At 39.0% G+C, this 23,830-nt stretch overlaps 1 protein-coding gene across 9 annotated transcripts in view; it reads left to right on the top strand.

Annotated features, from left to right (window-relative positions):
* The window catches only part of FRY (FRY microtubule binding protein), a 540,327-nt gene that overhangs the window by 256,920 nt on the left and 259,577 nt on the right, over positions 1-23,830 (top strand). For all 9 annotated transcript variants that reach the window (XM_024580787.4, XM_053920706.2, XM_053920710.2 and 6 more), the window contains one exon: positions 13,034-13,087. In XM_024580787.4, coding sequence (XP_024436555.2) covers positions 13,034-13,087 — 54 coding nt within the window. The remainder of the gene's footprint in view (positions 1-13,033; positions 13,088-23,830) is intronic.

The raw sequence follows: 23,830 nt of genomic DNA, 5'->3' as shown, positions 1-23,830 counted from the left end.
ATAATGGAATACTACACAGCAGAAAGAAAGAAGGAGCTCCTACCCTTCACAACAGCATGGATGGATCTGGAGAGCATTATGCTAAGTGAAATAAGCCAGGAGGTGAAAGACAAATACCATATGATCTCACCTATAAGTAGAACCTAATCAACAAAACAAACAAGCAAGCAAAATATATCCTGAGACTTTGAAATAAAGAACAAACTGACAGTAACCAGAGGGAAAGTGGGAGGGAATAATGGGGGGAAAATGGAGAAGGGTCGTCAAGGAGCATGTATAAAGGACCCATGGACACAGCTAAAGGGGGATAAGAATGAGGGTGGGAGGTGGGCATGGGTGGGGTGAGGGAGAGTGGTGTGGGAAAAATGAAGACAACTGTACTTGAACAACAATAAAAAATGGAAAAAACAAAGACTTGAAACCATAAAAATCCTAGAAGTAACTGTAGGGAGTAAAACCTCTGACATATCTCTTGGCAATATTTTTTTCCTTATATATCTCCTTAGGGCAAGGGAAACAAATGAAAAAATAAACAAATAGGACTACATCAAACTAAAGAGTTTAGGCACAGCAAAGGGAACTATCAAAAAATTGAAGAGACAGCCTACTACATTGGAGAACATAGTCACCAATAATAAGGGGTTAATATCCAAAATTTTAAAGAACTCATAGTACTCAACACCAAAAAAACAAACAATCTAATTAAAAAATGGTCAGAACACCTGAACAGACACTTCTCCACAGCCATATAGGTGGCCCATAGACATATGTAAAGATGTTCAGTGTCAGTGTTCAATGTCACTAATCATCACAGAAGTGCGAATCGAAAGCACAATGAGATACCACCTCACACCTGTCAGAATGGCCATCATCAGTAATTCCACAAATGACAAGTGTTGGTGTACATGTGGAGAAAGGGAAACACTTGTGCACTGTTGGTGGGAATGCAGTGATACATGTATACAATGGAATGTTACTCAGCCATAAAAAGAATGAAATCTTACCATTTGCAACGGCATGAATGAACCTAGAGGGCATTGTACTCCATGAAATAAGTCAGTCAGAGAAAGAAATACCATATGATTTCACCTAAATGTGGAGTCTTAGAAACAAAATAAATGAACGAAATTGAAACAGACTCATAGGCACAGAAACTGGACTGGTGATTGCCAGAGGGGAAGGAATCTAAGGTCCTAGGTGAAAGAGGTGAAGAGATTGAGGAACACAGATTGGTAGTTACAGTAGTCATGTAAACCACAGCATAGGGAAGGTAGTCAGTAGAGTTGCAGTAACTACGCATGGGTACTGGAAGTATCAGGGGGAACACCTCATAGAGTATATGATTGTTTAGTCACTGTGCTTTACACTTGAAACCAATAGAAAATAATACTGAAAGTAAATTGTAATTCACAAATTTAGAAAATGAAAAAAAATTCTGCTGCACTAATTGAAGAAGTACCTCCTCTAATTAAGTTTGGATCTTTATATGCTGGATCTGCATAAAGTTATTATATTTAGTCATGTTCACAGCCTGATAGCCACCTACTAACCTCAACCATATGGTATTTTATAACATTTCATCATGCCCAATTTATAAGTTGGGCATGTAAGCCCACTGCCATATATGTCAGTCTTCCTATGCTAACCAAATGTTGACAAAGGATGTGTAAATGGCAGAAATGCCAGCTTAAACAGCTCCCTGCACTGTGGATTCTGGAAGCTTTCAGGACAACAAATTAGTGTTCTTTGCCAAACTCCTCTTTAAATGGAGGCTCCTCTGGCTTCAACAACCCCAATAAGGGAAATATAGAAGATAAAAATAATTCATAAATTTAGTTCCTATAGGAGACCATTCTGAGTGGCATGGGCCCAGCTCCCACTCAGAAAGGTCAGTGGGGAGCGAGGTCCAGCACACAGGATCCACGCCCATGGATAGGTTCTCCTGTGGGGAATCAGACCTGCATTGTACCTAGTCTGCTTTGAGACTTGCTTTTTGCTAAAACTCCCTCACCTTGAATTGAGGCAGCAAACCTTTACTGCATATCTTTAAACTAACTTCCTGAAATCTATGCTAAACCTTCCAAGGAGAGTGTAACCAGTTTAACTACTTTTCCCTTTACATTTGCAAATATCCTTCCTCTTTAATGTAATTAGCAACACCCTCTCCTTTGTTTTCTGTAACCACCTAAGGTGAACCTGTGCATAGTAAATGAGGACCATCTTGATGTAATGTGCCCAGAAAAGCAATAAAAGCCTGTCAAGGCAAGGGTCCAGGCACTCTCCTCTTGAGAGAGTGGCCCTGCAGTCCCTTTTTCTCCACAGGACTTGGTAGTCCATGTGAATCTGTCCATTGCAGCCACAACACACTGATCCCACCGAGGGCCAAGGTCCGCATCAAGTTCCCTATCAAGTGTAGTTATAGAATCAAAGTAAGTCTGTTCCAAAGTAACAGCTATGGTCAGATAAGGAATATTTATACTACATTTGACAAAACATTGCCTAATGTTAGAAATTATACATAAATAACTTTTAAAATACCATATTTTGCCATGAATAATGTGAACTTTTCCCCCAAATTTTTTAGAGAAAAATAAGGATGCACATTATCCATGGGTAGTACCTGAAGTACTTTGTATCTGTTCTTGTGTTTTGTAATTATTTGTTACACAAAATTTCTTGTACCATAATATGTTCAAAATTAAATGCCAAAATTCCATTATAATACAAAAACAAGTATCTAAATATAAATAAAAAATAATTGAATTAAAAATTAAAATGAAAGGTTTTTTCCTGAAAGTTTGGGCCAAAAATGTGGGTGCACATCATACATGAGAGCGCACTGTACACAGCAAAATGTGGCAGCTATTTCTAAGTGAAGCAGCTCAGTCTGGCCCCCTGTACTTAATCTTACAGACATTTACCAGAAATCTGAATCTCACCCTAACCCAGAAACAAAATACAGGTTTTGTAACTAAACCCAGAGATAATTGTTGAAAGGTATCATTTAACTGCTGAATGATGCAACCTTCCCAAAGGGCTCACAAATTCACTTTTTTCTATATGTTGTTCAACCTGAAATGGGTTTTCCTTACTATGAATATTCTTAGAATCATATAGATGAGGAGCATTTCTTTTGTAGCTATTAAATGGGACTTTTTCATCTGTGCAATGAAATTTAATGCACCATGATAGTAAAAATTTGAACCTGATAGCAAATAAACCATTTTACTTGAGATTAAACATTAGACAAAGAGGAGCAAGACAAACTTTTATAAGAATAACTTCCATTTTTTTCTTAACTATCATTTTTCAGGCAACTAATCTTCACATTAACCCTATAAGGTAGGTAATAATAATACTAACATGTCATGTTTATCCAGTGCCAGCCACTGTTCTTAGTACTTGACCAATATTAACTCACCTAATCTTCATAGTATGAGGTAGGTACTCTTACTACCCCACAAGAAAACTCAGAAATAGAGGTTAAACAATTTGTCAAAAGTCATAGTAAGTGGTGGAGCTGGCATTCAGCGTGGACTATCTCTAGGATCCTTGCTCTTAACCAGTATATTCATGGCCTTCAAAATTTTTAATCAGAGACACTAAACCTGAGAGATTTGATAAAGTTTACTAAAGGTAGTATAGTTAGGGTTAATGCCCCAATTCAAATCCTGGTCTGATTGATTCCAAAGTCCAAGCTCTAATCTACCTGAGAAATGATGTATACATGAATAAGTAGGATGACATTGGGTCAGTATACAAAAGAGCTATTGAAGAGTAAAACTGAACTGTCACTTCTTGTCAAGGTTATCGGGGAAAGTGTGGTGGAATAAATGAACCTTAAGGGACAAGTAGGATTTTTTGATGAGGTGGTTTGGTTAGGTGTGAGAACAGTAAGTGTGTATGGTGTGTGTATGTGTGTGATGTGTTAGTAGTGCCGGAAAATAAATCAGAACATGATTGATTTCAAGTTCCCAAAGATAGCCCTGGGGAATATAATCATTTAAGGAGAAAGACTAACCTATGAAGGACCCAGAGAAGAGATATCTAAAGAGGGAGGAGAAACATTAGAAGATGGAATGATTCAAGTAACCAGAAGGGGGTAATCTTAGTGTCTCATTGCAGTTGAAATCTACAAAAAGAAACCTATTGACAAATGGCTACCAAATTTGTCATATGGAAAGTCACTGGGACCTCTAGGGAGACTATTTTTACTGATAACTGAGAAGTCAGATTACAGGTGGTTGAAAAAAGAAAGAAGGGAAGACAGGAAGTATAGACCACTCACTGGAAAACCAAAGATGAGAAAGTGGGTAGCGACAACAGTAGCCAGAGGTGGACATGTGCTCACAGCAGGCTAAGATACAAAGGTCTAAGCTTGTTGCTAGCTGAGAAGAGCCAGAAGACAGGAGGAGGTTCATGTCTTGGTAGCTGCTCACAGTTTAAAAAATAAAAAAAATGTCTAGGGGAGCTGCTCATTTGTTCAATTAAGATGATTAACTTTGTAGCCAAATTTAATTGAAGTTTCCTTTTCACTATTCAAATACTGTATTTGTACTTGGAATTGTTAGATTTGGCAGAGAAATAGGCTTTACCAAAATGTGCAAAGCCAGCTACAAATAAGACAGAGAGTCTCTCAAGAGCTTTTAGTTTTTTCTTTAAAGTGCCGAAGTAGTCTCCCAGATTTGAGTCTACATTCTTCTCTCATGTATTATGCAGCATCTTACTTGCTCGTACCTTTAGCTGATTTGAGGTACGCTCTATATCATTCTCTTGATCTTAGGACAAGTTTCCCCAAGATTTCGGGTGAAAACCAGCATATATTGTTTTGGTTAAGGAAATTCATTTTGGTAATTGAGTAGATTACAAAGAAAAAAACACGGTTCTGTCCCTTTCTATAAACACTGTTCTTCAACAGGTCTCCAAGTGTCTTGATAGTGCTCACTAATTCTTGTTAGAAAGCTGGTCAGGACATCAGGATGATGTCCATTTTTACTGTGGACAAACTGAGGCAAGCACCAAGGGGTCTCAGTTTTGCACCAGAAGTTCAGTGATCCCTGCAGGTCATTAAAATGACCAGAGTATATTTTCAAGGCATTCATACCTCTGAGTCCCCTCATTTGCCCCTCATTTCTGGGAAGTCTTTTGGGGAAGAATGGTCCATATTCAGAACAGTGAGGCCTCTGGCTCACTCCTTAAATCTGTTTCGAAAATTGAGTCCAGGCTGACACAAATGCCATCTGCAGGGAAAAATCTGTGTCAGACTGGAGATGCCTAGAACCCATTTTACTTTGGTTCTGGCTAAGCAGGCTGCCTGCCATTGTGTACTGGTGTTCTGGCTGCAGTGCTCCAGTGGTGTTCCAGGTGTGGCCCAGCTATTTGCTCTTAAGACACTGTCTTGTCACCAGAGGACCACGGGAATGGGACCATTGGGATGAGCCAGCTCACTCCTCAACTTCCTCCCATTTTGGTGATGAGAGAACCCAATTGTATCAGTTCACTTCTGAAAATTCTATAATCAAAGCCACTGTAGTTTCCAGTTTTGAGAAGTTTGGTAGTAGAGGTTTTTTGGGGGTTTTTTACCTTTGTGTCTTTATCTGATCTTACTGTTATGGGACAAATGACTCAGACGAATTCCTGGGGTAGCGAAGTGGAGTTTATTTACGCATGCGGACCCAGAGGAGGCAGTCTCCAAATTCTGGGTGCTGGGGTAAGGCAGAAACCTGTTTATATAGGCAGGGGGCTGATTGTCACTATTGGCGTGAAAATGTGAGGCGGAGCATGGCACAAAGTGGGAAACAGGAGCTTACAGAAGCAGAAGGTGGAAGTTAACGTGGCGGCTTATGGCTTGGCAGAACTTTCTTGAAATGGAGTTCAGCTTTCCTGCCACAGTACCATTAAATTAAAAGGTTTCCTCTAAATTAAATATTAAAAATGGAAGTCATAGTAATAACATTTGGCCTGTTTTTTTAAGAGAGAAGGACAATTAATCTTTATGATTTTTTTCCTACTGTCTGTAATGGAACTCTTTAGTTACACTTGGAAGCATCATGGAAGCTAAAATTAAAGCTTTAATTAACATTAGTGGGAGTGCACAAGCCCCCAGGAAAACATGTGGAGCTCAGTTTCAGCTCCTGAACATTAGGAAAGGTGACACACATTTTCATCTTCTCTAATCCCAATAATTATGGTGTTAGGAATTTTAATAATCATAAGGACTATTAATTTTCAATTACTCTGTGCCATTCATATTTCAGTTCTATGTGGTAGATTGGTAATTTTATCCCTATGTTACCCAAAACATGACTGAAACTCAGAGAGACTAAGTAAGGTCCATGTGTTATAAACAGGGTACCTAGGATTCAACTTCAAACTTCTCAGATTCCAGCCCATGCACTGAACTACTAGATCCAACTGTTGTATTAATTAAGACACTAAAACAGCTCCTTAAGAAAGGCTGGTGTTTGAACATGCTTAAGTTTAATTCATAGCAAGGGAGATTTGGGAACACTTATCAGCAGAGATTACAGTTCCTGAATATAAACTCTCCTCATTATGTAATGAATAATTTTGCCTTACAGATGATAAAACATGTTCTTTTTGGGCCCTGGCTGGTGTGGCTCAGTAGATTGAATGCCAGTCTGCGAACCAAAGAGTCACCAGTTTGATTCCCAGTCAGGGCACATGCCTGGGTTACAGAACAGGTCCCCAGTAGTGGGCACATGAGAGGCAACCATACATTGATGTTTCTCCCCCTCTCTTTCTTTCTCCTTTTCCCTCTCTCTAAAATTAAATAAATAAAATCTTTAAGAAAAAAACATGTTCTTTTGGAAGATATTTGGTAGTGTCCAAAGTAAAATACGATAAAACAAAACAAAAAAAGGCTGGTGATATATTTCACAAATTGAATAATGTCACATTAACTCTCATGGTGTTGTTGGATTACTTGTCTCTTGAAATATCGCTGAGCCCTGGCTGGTGTGGCTCAATGGATTGAGCACCAGCCTGCGAACCAAAGGTCGCTGGTTCAACTCCCAGTCAGGGCACATGCCTGAGTTGCAGGCCAGGTCCCCAGTTGGAGGCGTGTGATGGGGCAACCAATCAGTTTTCTCTCTCTTTCTCCCTACCTTCCCCTCTCTCTAACAATAAATAAATAAAATCTAAAAAAATAAATAAATGAAATGTCTCTGAAGGCAATAATAACTTGGAAATTTTTTTAGGTTAGTGAAGCCTTACCTCTGTGGGGCACACTTGGGATTTTCTTTTTTAGTCCAGTAAAACATCAGAAGTAGAAAGTGATTTATTAAATGAGCCCCTTGTATCCCAGAAATAAAACTCCTTTGATACACATGTAGACTCTCTCTAGACTTGTCTAACTGCCCATGTCCTGTCTTGTGTGGACATCTCTCCTCGTACAGATTACAGAGGGCCCAGTGTGAAAAGACTATAAGTGAAAATGTAGCTAGTATACACTGAAATTGTTTGAGTATTGAGGTAGAAGTCGATGGCTTTCCTTACAGATTTTAGGTAGGCAGGGACACAAAGAGCTTTTAGAGTTTGTATTTTTTTAAGGGATGGTGGGGGCAGTTGGAACTTTCCAAGGTGTGAGAGGCACAAACAGGGACCTTTCTCTTTTCCTGTGAAAATACTTGACACCCCTGCAGCTCTCTTCATGACAGGAGCAAGTCCCGCTGGGCCGGTTCAGGACAGCTGTGCTCTTTATCTTGCTTTTCTCAGAGCAGGCGACACATTCGCCACCCAGATCCTATTGGTAAGTGGAAAGAACTGCACGGTGGTCCCTTCTGCAATGCCATTAGGAAAATATAAAAGTTGGCTAAGTGGTGTTGAAATAAGTTTTAAGGAGTAGCTTATACCATCTTGAAAAGGGAGACGTTGTAAGATTGTTTTTGTTACGTAATGACAGACTGATATATTACATTCTTCTGTCTTTAGTTTTTGTTGCTTGGTTTTTAATGGAGAATTTCAAACATCTAAGGTAGAAAGACAGCATAATGAATGCTACCATTGCCTTCAGCAATTGTCAACCCATGGCCACTTTGTCACATACTCCTTGCACTTCCCCCCCAATATTATATGAAGCAAATACTATGGGTTGGCCAAAAAGTCTGTTTAGTTTTTTCCATAAAACAAAGCACACATTTTTCATCTTCACCAATAACTTTATTGATCTGGATATTTTGAGTATGTCAGCTATCCCCACTATTGGAGGCCAAGGGTGCTGCTAAACATCCTCCAATGTATAAGACCGCCCCACAGCAACAGATTATTTGGCCAACATACCAGTAGTACCAAGAAACTTCACAAACCACTTTTGACACATTTGATTTTGACAGAACCTTCTCCATACACTGCACAAATCTTCTTTTGTATTTCAGTTGTGTTTTATCTTTTTTGAAATAATAAAGCATAATATGCCAAAAATGCTGTGTATTTTCTTCCACCTTCAATATTAAAATGGCTGCACAAAAATTCACCAATTTCAATGTTTTTTTAATGCACACTGATATGACAGCTGACACAGTAAATCGAACGAAATTGTTTGGAATGAAGTTAAAAACAACTAAGTACTACTAGAGCCATTGTACGGAAAAAACTAAATGAACTTTTTGGCCCACTCAAAAGTCCATGAGTGTTTCAGCATGTATCTCTAAAATATAAAGATTATTTTTAAAACAAAACTGCCATACCTAAAACATTAAAATCTCCTAACATCATCAAATATCTAATTAGTGCCAAGGGTCTCATAAATGTCATATGTGCTTTTTCAAAACAGGTTATTTGAATCAGAATTCAGATAAAAGCCACACATTGCAATAGCAATTTTTTCCTTTCTTTTCATCCTCACTTGAGGATATGTCCCTTGATTTTTAGAGAGACAGGAAAGGAGAGAGAGAGAAAGTAGCATCAATGTAAGACAGAATCATTGATCAGTTGCCTTTCTCATCTGCCCCAACCATAGACCAAACACACAACCTATGTATGTGCCCTGACCAGGAATCAAACCCCCTACCTTTTGGGTATGGTAAGATGCTGCAGCCGACTGAGCCACATCAGCTGGGGCTGCAATAGCCTTTTTTAAAAAAATCAATAGGACCTCCTTCCAGTTTTTTTCTCCCACTTGCAACTTACTTATTGAAGAAATGTCTTTCATTCAGTCTCCTCAGGCTGAATTTTGCTGATTGCATCCCTGTGGCATGGTGAACGTATTCTTCCAGCTCCTTCTAACTCTTGTATTTTCTAAAAATTAGAAATTATAGCTAAAGGCTTGGTCAGATTCAGGCTTGATTCTTTTCCCTTTTTTTTTTTTTTGTCAAGACTATTTCACAATGTTTGCTTCCATTAGAAAAGACTGCATGTCTACTTTTCTCTTTGGGGGTGCTGTTAGCAGCCATTGATATTCAATGCTGAGCCTCCTGATGATTCTGCTTTGCCATCTCTTTTGTTCCCTGTCACCTGGTGAACTGGAGTTAGTGGCCAAGGCTGGGTCCCAGGCCAAGGTTTCCCAACTTTGGACCATTAAAAATTTTCAGATATCCATCACCCCAAAATTATGTTTTTCAGAATTTTTTTAAACCTACCATTCAGTTTAAATAATGACCCTTCATGAGTAACTACAATTGTACCAAGATATAAAAACCAAGACAAATTTTAAAAGTGTGCAAAGCACAGTGTTCTTATTGGACAAATGGGACCATTATTTGGAGCTTCCCCTCTGATCATCCATTGGCACTTGTTCTTTCAATACCCATTGTTTATTCTGCATGAACTTCACTGTACTACTTACTTAGTGCTCTTTGAGAATGAGGATGTCTGGAATGTGCAGACTTTAGGTGCTGGCAGACCTCGAATTCCATGTAGCTAGTCTCTCCCTAGAGACTCTCAAGGAGAACCTCGCCTCTTCAGTTGTCTTTTCTTAATGAGCACAAGCCTTACTGGTCTCTGCCCTGCGTTCAGATGGCTGTCTTCTGAACTGAGCAAGCTTCCCTCCCTCCTCTCTTCTCTCCTTTCTTCTACCTTCCCTACTTTCCTCCTTCTTTCTATTTCTCTTTACATTTTAGCCAGCATGACAGCCAGCATGTCTCTTCTCTGTGTCTACTCTTAAACTTCCTGACACGGCTAAAATCTATGTTGATGCAAAGACAATCTTGGGAATGGTAAAATGTGAACTTGAGTCTTGGTGCCCATACTGTCTTCCCCATATCATAGGGATATGTTCAGTCATTTAACAAACCCTGATAATAAGTTTCAGCTGTGTACTAAGAATGTAGGGATACTGACAAGTTACAACTCTGTGGAAATGCTGACAAGAATAGGTGCAAAGTGCTTTATGACAACTAACTGTCAGGGAAAAATGGGGAGGGGCTTAATCTGGGAAGTAACATTTAAACTAAATCTTCATATAATTAAGACAACATTTGTGTAAAAATAGTTAAGGAAAACTTAGTGTAGTGGTGTGTATTTTACTGAGGATCTGAGTCCAAGCTGTTGGCTAAGGAATTTGACTGTTGTGGATGGCAATGACTTACCATGTCAACCTTGCCTGCTAAAGAAACAGACTTGCAGTATGTTGCTTCCTTCATATACATGCAAATATGTGTAAGCACAAAATAACACATTTATCAGCATTTCTACTCCACAGTAGTGAGGAAAAATAACTTTTAGGCATGGGAAGTTTGAGGGTGTTGTAGGACACGGTCACCTGCCTTCCTCCACTGTGGCAGGATCTTGCCTTTTAGGTGGTAGGGAATGAAGGGCCACAGGTTCCTAAGGTATGGGCTCCTGAGTTCATGCAAGGGTCTGCAGGTCCACAAGTGTACCAAGCACTATGTCTCGGCTGAGGAAAATGTGGTCTCTCATGTGGCTGTATTGCCAGGTTTCTAATGTATACAAAATAAGTATTGTTGCTATCATAGTACAGAGCCATCAATGAAGTCATAAGACTAGCTGTCATTATGTATGGTTTTAAATATAATGGATACTAAAATAGAATTGCTATTTTGTATGTACGTTTAGGGGTGTGCATGTATGTTTTGTGGTTGGGAATTCTTTGAAAATTTTTGACATTCAAAGAGGTCCTCATAAAATAGATGATGGTGATGGTTGAAAAACATTGTGAAAGTATCTAATGCCGATGAATTTTACACTTAAAAATAGTTAAAGTGGTAAATCTTACATTATGTATATTTTGCCTTAATAAAAAGTTTATTAAATGATATTTTAACTTAAAACACACACATAAATAAGAGAATCTCATATTTTAAGAAACTAGATGTCATTGCCTGGGGTTTGATTAATGTAACAAATATTTGGCCATTACCAAGCAATGCCCTGCCCTGTAACGTGAAGTGCTGGGAGAAACAGAAAAGGGCTCTGCATTTCTGGAGCTTGTAGTGCAGTGGAGGTGGCACCCAGCTCATCCTCATGAATGCACGATTGTACAGCACGCTTCCACACTGTGATGTGACTTCACACTCTGGTGAGTGCAGTGAAAGGAAAAGTATTTGGAGACTTGCAGGCCTGTGGTGGGGTCTGGAAGTAGTGTTGGGAGAGGACACAGAGAAAGGCTTCCCTGAGGAAGTGGCAGTTGAGCTGAGATTGAATGATGAATAAGTACAGATTATATTCCTAAAACGTGATTGACCACTTCTACCATTTCAGACTCTTACCCCACCCCCCATGGTGGGAACACTGTGTTCATCAGCATTCCACTGAATAGAAATGCTTATACTGGATTCGTTCCAAGGATGTTTGTGGGACTTGACACCACCTGTTTTCACCTCCTTAATTTTCATACTTGTATTTTAACTGGTTTTACAAAGATCTTCAGATGACATTATAACCTCCACTTATACAGATAATGCTTTGCAATTTAATGGTTGAGTCTGTTCTTGAACAATGAGCTTAATCTGTTGCTTATTCATTTTTCTCCCTTGCTTTCACCTACACTTTTTATCCCCTCTCCCACCAGTTCTAGATAGTATACTTTGAAGAGAAAAATGTTTATTAGCTCTTAACAATGCAGCATTTTCTTTATTTTAGATAAATACACATTTTAAAGCTGTTTTACAGATGAGACAGAGAAATTGATCCATAGGCTCTTGGTAAAGCTTGAGATACCCAGCTTCAGATTTTTCAGTCTAGAGGTGAGAGTAGGGCTTGCATCCACCTTAGGCATACAGCACCCTTTCAGGTAAAGGAGAAGGTTGGAGCAGTGATGCAGGAGAGGGTCAGTGTGATTGGCAAAATGTAAATGGAGTCTTCATAGGACATCTACGTTGGTTAATGTGCAACATTATTTTTTGACATATGACTTTTACATGATTTCTAATACTAAACCAGATCTGAGTCAGTCTTAACTTCCATTCCAAAAAACAAAAAAACAGGTAAGGATAGATGGTTAATAGTTATAAAATGCTAGAAGGTCAGGTTAGGCTTTCTAATGTAAGTAATAATTGGGAAAAGATGTTTCTGTACACCTTTGTCACTACGCAGATTATTTCTGCAGAGATTCAGATGTGGAGCAAGTAACATGCCCCAAATTCACTGATCACTCATAGTAAATGTGTGATTGGTAGGTTGGCCTACAACACTAGTCTAATAATTGACTTTATTTTGTTTCTAAATCTAGGGGCTTGGACTAGTATATCTGTTTCAACTTTTTATTATATGTCAAGTCCCAAGATAGGTACTAAAATTTGTCAAGTGAATCCCATAGTTTTTATGATGTAATTTCCACTGAAAGATGCGGTACCACTTGGAACATTAGATTTTTAATGTTTTGGTCAAAGAAGAGTTACATGTTAAGGTGAATAGCAAGAATTGTGGCAGTAAAGATCAAATACTACATGTTTAGGTTAGAATAGTAAGACAGTTTCTTACTTATTTGAAAACTGTTACCTCTTCATCCCATGAAGAGAGAAATTGATAAGAAAATTATAATAGTAATGGCATTTCTTTTGAATATTTAAGAGCCTCTAGTAATTTTTCCCATACATATTCTTTTTCTTTGTAGGAAAAGCCACTGACGAAATCCCTACAACGTGGAGAAGACCCCCAGTTTGATCAAGTATGTGTTGTGTTATGTATATTATATTCTGGTTTTTATTAAAGCACACAAAAGGCAAGGGCTGGATACTCACTGTTGACGAGCTGCCTCCAAGACAACAGTGTGTGATCTCAGGAGCTGATCCTGCAGCTTGCTTACAGTTATGGCTTATAAGAGATGTTCAATAAATGTCCATTGATTTGAATTGCAAAGAACTGGAGAGTGTTGGTATAGTATGAGTAGGTCCTCAATTGATTGTTTCCTAAATCTTTGTGTACAGAATTAAATAAGCTGAGAAAAGATACAGGAACTTCCATTTAAAAACTGAAGATTCTCCTGAGTAAATGATACAGCAGGTCCTTAAATAACATGGTTTTATTCAGTGTCATTTCTTTATAAGATTGAAGAGATGCCATAGGAAGTTAACTCTTGTTGGTTTCAATTAGCCTATGGTAAAGTTGGTTTTGTTATACATTGGTTTGCTTAAAGTCACAGAACCTATTGACAACATTAAGTGAGGACTTACTGTGCTGTGTGATGATCATATCTCTGCACTAGAGTTTATTCACATTTTCACCCTATATTGTCTTGAATGCCTACTGTTTGCTCGACACAGTGCTAAGCACTGAATCTAGGATAAGTGTTAGCCCTTCAAGAATTCACAATCCTGTTAGAGAGAAACCACCTAAACCATAATTATAAAACAGTATAGTAATTTAGGTGCTAATCAAGAAGGTGATACATGAACAAAACAAGACAAAATAAATACAAAGAAAGTCCTCTGAAAATAGATCGGGGCTAGTAAAAGGACCTCCAACTCTAAGCAATAGGTAACACCAAATCTGGCAGATCGTGGTTCAGTAAGTTTAAGAGGCTCAGTTATGTTGCAGAATGAAGGATAATAGGACATCAGAGAAGTAGAAGATGTGTTTGTGGTAGTTCCAAACTTCTGCAGTTAACAAAGAGGACAGCATGTTCTTCTCAAAATCGTCCTGTGGTGCCAAGGGCAGAAACAGCACAGTGCTGGAAGCACCGTGGTCTGATCCAGAATAGTGAGGAGTACACAGGGAGTACACTGTGTGGGGCTTTGAGATTGCCTTTAATGTGAAATCAAGAGGATCTCTGGCCATTAAAGTCCAGACTCATTTGCAGATTGACCAAAAATGTAAGGACTGACCATAGAGACAAAAGCCTCCGTTGTGCGTTTTATAAGCTGCGTGCGCTCACAGCTGTCTCTGCAGGCTGCTAAGGGTCTGACTTTGCACAGTCGCTGGCAGAGCTGGCTGGTTTCTGGACCACTGCTGAAACACAGTGTGGGCTACCCTTACGTGTCATGGAGCTGTCTCCTCTCATCGTGTCATCTTGATTGTTGTCACCTGGCGGATGCTTGGGTGGTCATCGACCCTGGGTAAATGTTTGGGGTCATCATTTTGGACATGTGGCAAGTTGGGGCTCTGTCTGTTCTCTTTGAGAATGTAAATATTTATCATCTGTCCTTCATAATTTTTCACTCTCTTTTGTATAATTCATTTCTGTCCTACTAGATTGTCACTGTTACTTGCTCAAAAAATATGCTGTTATTTTTCTCCAGCTTAGTTTACCTCTTTCTTCATTCTCTGGGGAAACAGTATTTCTAAATTTTAACATTGCAAATAATGGTTATCTTATATAATTTGGCTTAAACACAATTTCCCATTTATTATTCAGCACTCTAGTTCTGCATTTCAGCATTGTGGAAAAGAAACAGCTTTTGGAATTAAACAGACCTGGGTTTAAATCCCCACTTTGCCACTTATTTAACTGTAATACTCTTGACCTTGCTGCTCAAGATATTGCGTCACAGAATTGCTGTCCTGTCCCAAACTATTGAATCAGAGTCTGCAACTTAATGACCCAGGTGACCCAGACACGCATTTAAGCTTGAGAAGCACTGAGCTGTAACACATCTCTGTGTACTTAGGAGAGAGCCAGTCGTGAGATGGTCACTGGTAACTTTCAAATAACACCCATATCCTCTCATTATTAAACCATAAATTTAGACATGAACAGTTACAGAAGGCAATCTGCAGAGCCTATCCCAGGCCATATGGAAACGTGAGTAAAGTTGGTCTACCTATGGGTCAATGACAAAAAGTCAATCAAGCCATCTTTGAAATCACCCATCCAGTGTTTTGCCAGCAAACTTTAAGAGTCATGGTTCCATTGACAAGACCACAAATGTGTCAAGCTCTCTCAGTCTTTTCATATTAAATGTTCAAATTATGAAATTCCCCCTGTTCTGATTCCAAGCAGTAGGATTTTGATCTGGATTGACACAGAAATCTGTCTGTGGGAAAAGAACATGGTGGTGGTGCCACCTTGCCTGGCGTGGATGCCATTGCTGTGACGTAGTAATAGCAGAAGTCACATTTATTCAGTGTTTACCTTGTGATAGGCACTATGCTGAGTGTGTTCTCTGAACAGCATCCAGCTGGTCTCTGTTTAGAGGACGTGTTTATCAGTTTCTTCCTTTGAAGTTTCACTGGCGTGAATGATAAGCTATAGAGAGCTGGGCTTCTACACTTTCAGTCCTCATCCTGGGTGACTGTTTCCTCCTCCACTTACCAAGCCCATGATTCATTTTTACTTGCTAGAAATAGAAGCAAACTTTAAAAAAATCATGTAATCCTTGATCATTTACCAAGCCCCTCCTCACGTATTATCTCACCTGACATCGCTCAATCCTTCCAAGAACCCTCAGAAGAAGGTCTCATTATCAACATCATCTCTATATTACATTGAATAGCATTGAGTCACAAAGAGGTTGCCCAGAATTATGACAAAAGCCTGAAGGCGCCAAGAGTGGAATCCTTAAGTTCAGACTATGAAGCCTGGAATCTTCATGCTGTAACGTGCTTGTATTTCTAAGATGTTAAGTTGGTGAGAAATCAGAGGGGAGTTTCAACAAGTGGAGGATCAAAGATCCTATATCAGTTAAGATTAGGTTTGGCCGCAAACGACATAGAAAATAACAGTAGCTCAAACAAGATATAAATTTTTCTCACATTCAAGCAGTGCAAGGAAAATCAGTATCTATGTATTTTTTGTTTTCCTATGTGTGGCTTACATTCCCAAGGTTATCTCTGGCCTATTCGGGCTTCTGGATCTCAGCCTTTCCATCTGGATTCCAGGCAGCAGGAAGGAGAAATGGAAAAAGAATTATAGGAAAAGAAACTAATAACAAAAAACAATATCCTGACATTGCACACAGCACTACTGATTATATCCAGTCGGCCAGATCTTACTCATGTAGTCACGTTTAGATGTAAGATTGGGGAAGTTTTGTGCTGCCTGTCTCTGCTAGATATTATATAGCCTGTTTTTCCCAAAATGCCCAACAGAGATTACTGTTTTCAGTTTGTATCTCTGTTGTTCCACTGTGGAATTCTCCTAGAATTTGTCAATTTTCCAGTTTAAATCTAAATGTATTTATATATGTATACATATTTAGATGTATTTCATACATATTTATATATGTATATCACATATTTATATATTTTATGTTTATATATTTCATATATTTATATATCAATATATTTCATATATTTTTATATATATTTATAGAGAGAGAAAAAGACAAAAAAGAAAGAGGTTAAAGCTCATGTTTCCTTAATTTTTCTTTTAAATTTCTTTTATAGTTAAATAATTATTGGTTTAATATCTCTTTGCTTAACCTAATTACAGTCTAATCCTGTATAGAATAGACCTGGAGTAAAAAGCCCTACTGCTTCATAAATGACAAGATGTCTAAATAGGATTAACTATTAGGAGGAGACAAGCTCACTCTTAGTGGGAGACAAAGTCAACCTAATGACAGCTTTACACCATGGAGAGCTAGAAATTTGTGCCCTTAATGTTAGAATTTTACTTTTTACAAATTTCATGAATATAAACTTGACACATTTTTATACAGCATCTACTATGTGGCAAGCATGTGCCAAGTATTATGCCCCCTTGTGGAAATGAATGGGAATGAAGCATGGTACCGCCCTGGAGGCCTCTGGTCTAGTTAGTATAAGAGAAGAAACATATGAGCAGACGTAACCTCAAGCTAGTGAGTCAGCCCAGGGTGGAAGGACAAAGCACAGTACACTGTGCCCTGCATGAGGGAGCCCAGGGAGGACTTCCAGTCCCTGATAGCAAGGAAGTCTTACCAGTAATGAGAATTAGTAAAGGTAGAAGAGATTTCCAACCGCATTTTGAAAATATATACTGTCACTAATTTATTTTGATGCCTAACTCAGTGGTCAGGGCTTAGGAAGTGAAGTAAATGAAAGAAAAATTGCCCTGGTAATAATTCTTTATTTTGGCAACCATGTATTCAGTGTGTTTGTGTGTGCATCATGTGTATACTCATACTTACAAAAAGCCCTGTTGGGACAAAGAGATATACAGATGTGGTTCCTGCTTTCTAGGAGCCTTAGTCATGAAAGGACAGCCAGGCAGTACACAGAGAGCTCTGACAGGGCCCTCGTGTATAAGTGTCATGTGAATGGTGCAGATAATAAACATGGCACTTCACAGCCAGGAGACTAGATAAAGCCTTCTGCAAGAGGAAGACATAGTTTGTCACGTGCCCAAAACAATAGGAGCAACAGGATTTCACTGGGTGTCGGTGAGGAGAATAGGAACATTTTGTGCAAAGGCCCTGAACAGAAACATGGCATTAGAAGTTATCTTGGGGACTGACGTATAGATCAGCTTAGTTGGGGCAGAGGCATGTATTTTTAAAGGGTGACCTTCAGAAAGTGGCAGCATCGTGACACTCATAGAAATATAAAATGAACACATGCCAAAGTTTTATTTAACTCATTATTAAAGAAGGACATTACTACCAGTTTAGAAGAAAATATTAAAAATAACAGTGTGGCGATGGCCAGAGGGCAGGCTTGTGGGGGCTGGGTGGAGGCGGGCAGGGGAGGGATGGGGACATCTGTAATAGTGTCAACAATAAAAATAAAGAAAAAATTAATAAAGTAACAGTGAGTTAACATGTTTTTCACCCCCCCCCCCAATGGACACATTAATAAGTCAGGAATGTTGAAATGAATGTTCAGTCAGAAGAAAAACTGGCTTCTTCCACAGTGGGAGAGGGAAGTCCACTGAACCTTTACTGGACAGTTTTTTCCATCTACAAACAAGAATTATTTTGCATTGCTATCAGTTATCCACCATACACACAGTTTTAAAATAGCTCAAAAGGTGCAGCGCCCCCCTAGACTTAGAATCAGGTAACCCCTAGAGAGATGTATGCTAAACAATGCATACTTTTCTCTGAAACACAAAATTTTCCTCCAATGTGGGAAAGGCCAGGTAGGAAGGGACCAGACTGTGGGAGACTCTAATGCCAGTGGGTGGGGCCTAATCCCATACATTCCAGTACCAAAGCGATCACAGTGGCGACTTGACGTTACTCCATGGAAGCAGTGTTCATGAACAGAAAGATCCTTGAAGCTTGGAGGTAGTTTGGGCATTGATAAAGCTTTGAAGCTAAAAGAGCCGGAACTAAAATGGACACAGGTGGACTTGAAAGAAAGAATGATTATGAGCAAAATTATATAAGAAGAACCAATATGTGTTGAGACAAGGAAAAACAAAAAGGAACTGTAGTTTTCAACCTTGATTTGGAGCCACTTCCATTCAATTCAGTGAACATGAGGGACCTCTGTGCATTAGTGGGGTTATAAAGGATTCCCTGCCCTTGAGGAACTCTCAAGCACAGAAGGAAAACAGACCACCAAACAAATAATACTGCTTTGTAAATGCGGTAGCAGAGGTACATGTCAAGAGGCAGGGACTCAGATAGGGATCCATACTGAGCTAGGAAGGTGGACAGGTATGTCCCAGGAAGTAATGAAGGAGCAGTGATATTTTAAAGGTATCTGTCATACAGATGAACAAGATGGGCTGGATCGTGCCAGATAGGAGGAGCTGAGTGGACGGAGAAACTGACAGTGAGAAGAGCAGAGGGCTGGAGAGAGGCGAGAGTGAAGCTGGATGGGAAGATGGCAGCCCATCCCTCCAGTGGCCACGGGAGCCACCTGAGGAGTCTGCACTGTTTTCTGTAGAGAAGGAGCTCTTCCAGCTGGGGAAGGCTGTGCTTGGAGAGGGGTCATGAATCAGATTTATATATCTTGGATTTTCAGTGAGGGTAGAATGTCTCAGGAGAATAATGTCTCATTCATTTATACAGTCACTCATTTATACAGCCACTCAGCAAACAGAAAGATGAGAAAGAAAGTAGAGCAATGGGTGAAGAATTCCATGGGGAAACATAGTTTAGGATCCACATAGTTTAGGAAACATAGTGGGACCCACAAAAGAATGCCCAGAGAAAGAGTGGCCAGAAAGTGAGAGAACCCTCAGAAGACACAGCTTTCCAGGGCAGGTTGTCCCATGAAGGCAGTCTGTGTGGGAATCCTCTCTAAAGAACCAGAGGTCAGTAGACGGGAGCTTATTGAAGCTGGATTTGAGAAAGCCTTTTGCTTCTGTGGCTATTCATTGACATGTAGAATGCATTTTCGTAGTTGAGAGGTTAATGTTAAACAGTTTAGGAGACTGACTTTCACGCTAAGTTATAGTGGCTGATTACAATTGGCAACACCTACATTAAATAGCAGTCCTGAGACCAGTTTCCCATCTCTGACCCATGGATAGAAAGAAGGACATGGCGAGCTCCCCATGGTGACTTCAAGTGACTTTCTTCTGTTATCAAAGTTTACAGACAACCTTTTTAAAGATAAAGGCCAAAGCATTTCATTTTGGATTCTCCAATAAAACAACAGCTAACCTATGATGAATGTGGGCCTGGGTAGATGGTGACCAGCTGCAGCTCAACTATTAATTTAACCCATTTGAAAAAATGAAAAACAACATTCCACAATAACCCTCACCAGAGAGGGATGCAACCTTCACCTGGTGGAAGACGCACTAATAACAATCATTAGATACCTTTACCCATAGAGATGAAAATTCTGGCTGTTGAGTAAAGTAACAACTGAATCTTTATTTCACATACCTTCCAGCTACGCATGCTTTCTTGTTGATTTTCTCTGCCCTTGGCTTTTGGACCTTTTCTCATATTTAATGATGACATAAACATGCAATAAGTTAAACGATACAAACAACTGTATGCTTCATGATGTTTTCCTATTTGAAGTATTAGCACCCTGATGTTGTTTCTTAAAACAGTCTCATATAGTAAGTGGAAGTGATTTACTTTTCACATAATGAAGTATGATTATTCCCCAAAGGAGCTTGTGTCTGAACAGGCAGAATTAGGACTCAGACCTTTATTTTCACAGGTGAATTGCCTCACTGCACATTGCATTGCATAATTAACCGTGTGGGAGACAGGAAGTACAGGGGATGACTAAGACTGGCATCCTCATAGCATCCTGAGCAGGAAGGAAGGCATTTCAAGGAAAACCTCACAAGTAGTGTCATTTGTTCAGAAGACTTCAAGGAAAAATGACTGCAAAATAGCCATTGCCTGGCCACTGGTTGTATCCTATCTCTTCTTTCATTCAATAGTATGACAGGCTCAGGGATGAAGAAGTGAGACAGGAAAAGGAAGCATCACCATACATGACTGATTGAGAAGTTGACCAAAAGAAGGACAGGTCTTGGGTACACAAAGGAGAGCTGACTGTGTTTTATGGAAACCTCTTGTGCTGAGTGGAAACACAGGCACTAAACTCTATGCCTTTCTGCCAATGAGTGTGTTCATTCTTCTCTTCTACTTCACACTTTTCTCAGAATGGTTGAGGTTCCAGAGAGTCTGACGTGTAGATGAGTTGGACCTATGATAATTGGTTTTATTCAACTGATCGATTTTGGTTCCAGAATAGTTACTATCTCAGTGTCTTTTCCCATTTGCTTTGAACTAAGCAGTTGTCGGCCACACACTCGGGAGCCCAGTGTTCTCTACCTTTCTCCAATGGAGCTAATGTCAGACAGGCAGTACTCAGTGACCTCTACAGGAAGCTTGTCAGAGTCACTGTGTTTACATCTGCTGGAGCCAAGAGTGTGGGAATGCAAACTACAGGGTTCCGATGGAGGCCCTGGTAGTTTGTACTTGGGTAAAAGATAGGTTGGCCTTTTTAATTTTTTGTCCAATATAACTAAAAGCAACAATTATCTGCTCCAGTAAATAAATTCTTTCATCAACTTCTGTCATCCATTTTGTCATTGACTTCAAAGTCAAAGTCAATGTCAAAATATTTCATGTCTGTGCTTCAGTTTCAACATTTGGAAATGACAGAAGGAAAAAAGAAACAGACATTTTTGAAGGTCTTATATACCCACTTGTTATAGTATCTCACTTAGTCTTAATAAAAACCCAGTGAAGTTAAGTATTCTTAAGTCTCAATTTATAGCTGAAAACACAGAGCTTCGAAGCAATGGCAACATGCCCAGGTTCATACAGCCAATACCAGGCCACGCTGTAACTTGAACCCAATATGAGCTGACTTTCTCAATGTACTCATGCAATCATGAAAACATGGCTTGTGAGGGATCAGTCATCACATATGGTGTTCTGAGCACATGAAGTTACAACTATTTGCAATTCAGTATGACATATTTACCAGTGTCATCTCTATAAATTCCAGATAATTCCAGATGATTTGCTCAAACATTCTAAGTAATTTCTATTGAGGTTTTCTTCTAGATGTTATATGTTTTAAGGCACCTTAGTTTATTAATATGTTAAGTATGTCTCTAAAACAGAAAACAAATCTATACATTTATAACAGAGCTGTTGACTTTTGGCAAATAGGCAGCCAGATATCTCTCCAGCATATGGGTTTATTTGGGAGCAGCAAATTCAGGACATGCAGTCTAATGGTGAACCACATGCAAGTCCAGAAAAACAAAGGACAAGAATGGACTTGGGAGGGGTTATTATAAACCAAGAGTCCATTGGAGGAAACTGAAAGTTTGAAGTGGCTTCTCATTGGCTGAGTTATGGCAGTCTCCCATTGGTTGAGATGGTGCTTGGCAAGGAGGAATCTTTTCTTCCTCCTGCTAAAGTAGTAGTGTACTGCCACCTCCGGTCAGAGATGTAAGATCATCTTTCCTGTTGGGGTCAGTAGTGTACATTGAGTGACAAGTGTGTGAGAGTTCTCTCCTCCGGCCTCCCAACTCCTTTATTAAATGAGGTTTCTTTTTAGTAATTTTCACAGAGCTAAAATAACTTTTTACCATCTTGGATAGTAATAGTTTTCCTAGAAAGGAAGGAGATGAAATTCTAGTGTTGCAACATTGATTCTAATGCTATAGTTCTATGAAAATCTATTTAACATGTATAAATGAAAAATAAAAGCAATGAAGAGTAAAACCAAGTTAACTGGCATTGGATTCATGTTAGTGTTACTCAGTATTTCTTATTCTCCAATGGGACAGTATGTCCATAAAATGGACCAAGATGTTAAGCCCTGACCAGTGTAGCTCAGTTGGTATAGACCTGTTGGTTGGGCATTGTCCCACCAAGCAAAAGGTCAAGGTTAGATGCCTGGTCAGGACACATGCCTGGGTTGTAGGTTGGGTTGGGGCGTGAATAAGAGGCAACTGATAGCTGTTTCCCTCTTGCATGGATGTTTCTCTCCCTCTCTTTCTCCTTCCCTTCCCCTCTCTCTAAAAATAAATAATAACATTGTTAAAAATGATGTTAAAATCTACTAATAAATATCTTTTCTTAATTTTCAAAAAATGTATGTAATGTATTGAGTTTATAATTTTTTTGTTTTTGTAATACAGTATTCTTAAGCCTTTAGTATCTGTCATGACTTGTTGAATGCTATAATCTAGAAATAGTATATGTGATTGAGTAAAAGAAATTTAATTATTTTAGTAGGTTATTATTTTTTGGTATTACCTGGAGAATACCCTGACCCCTAGGTGCTTGGCCACCTGAACTAGTTTGAGAAATTAAATCAGTGAAGTTACTTTAAGATGTTTCATTAGCATCACTCAGGACAAGTCATCCTTATTACTGTAAAATATGGAATGACTCCACTGAATAATTATTCAAATATTTATGGGTAAAGTTTCCTTATTTGCATTTAGCAAGTAAAATAAAATGCTTATGAAAAGTTAATGTCTTAACTACAACATAATGGACAGCCTCTTGTAGCCTATTTATATATCAAATGCCAAAATAAACATTAAGAAAACATTTGCAAAGTACATTTTTCATCCCCCTCCATCCCCCTCAAAAAAAAACACCAGTATGAAACAGTTCTGTGATTCTGTGCACTTCATCTCCTCAACTGCACAGCACCAAACTCATCTATGATGGAAGAATATGATCATTAAAATACAAGAACATCTTTGTGAATCGGCCTGCCCCCTTTAACAGCAGCACAGAGCTAGAATTCATCTTACCATGGGCTCAGCTTCCCGTAAGTGAAGGAGCTGAGTAACCAAGAAGGCAGCTAAACCTTCCTCCCTTCCTGAGCTTTGAGGGCTAGGTGTTTGTGAATTCTACCCTTCCTTCCTGAAAGCCTGGACTTCAAAGGGCAGTAAAAGAGAAATGGAAAAAACACACACATCTACCCTGTGCTGACCTTTCATCTCTTCTGAGATTGTGTCAGTGTATTTGCCATGGAAAGTGTGCCCAGTAGACATAATATAATACCAAACTAAAATACCAAAAGTGGCTTTGGGATTTTTTATTTTTAAACTTTATTAGGTTTCAGGTATACCATTCTATAATACATGGTC

This window comes from Desmodus rotundus, chromosome 3 (genome assembly GCF_022682495.2).
Source record: "Desmodus rotundus isolate HL8 chromosome 3, HLdesRot8A.1, whole genome shotgun sequence".
In the NCBI taxonomy this organism is placed as follows: Eukaryota; Metazoa; Chordata; class Mammalia; order Chiroptera; family Phyllostomidae; genus Desmodus; species Desmodus rotundus.
Note: the sequence above shows the minus strand (reverse complement) of the source record. Positions and strands in the feature narration are given on the sequence as shown.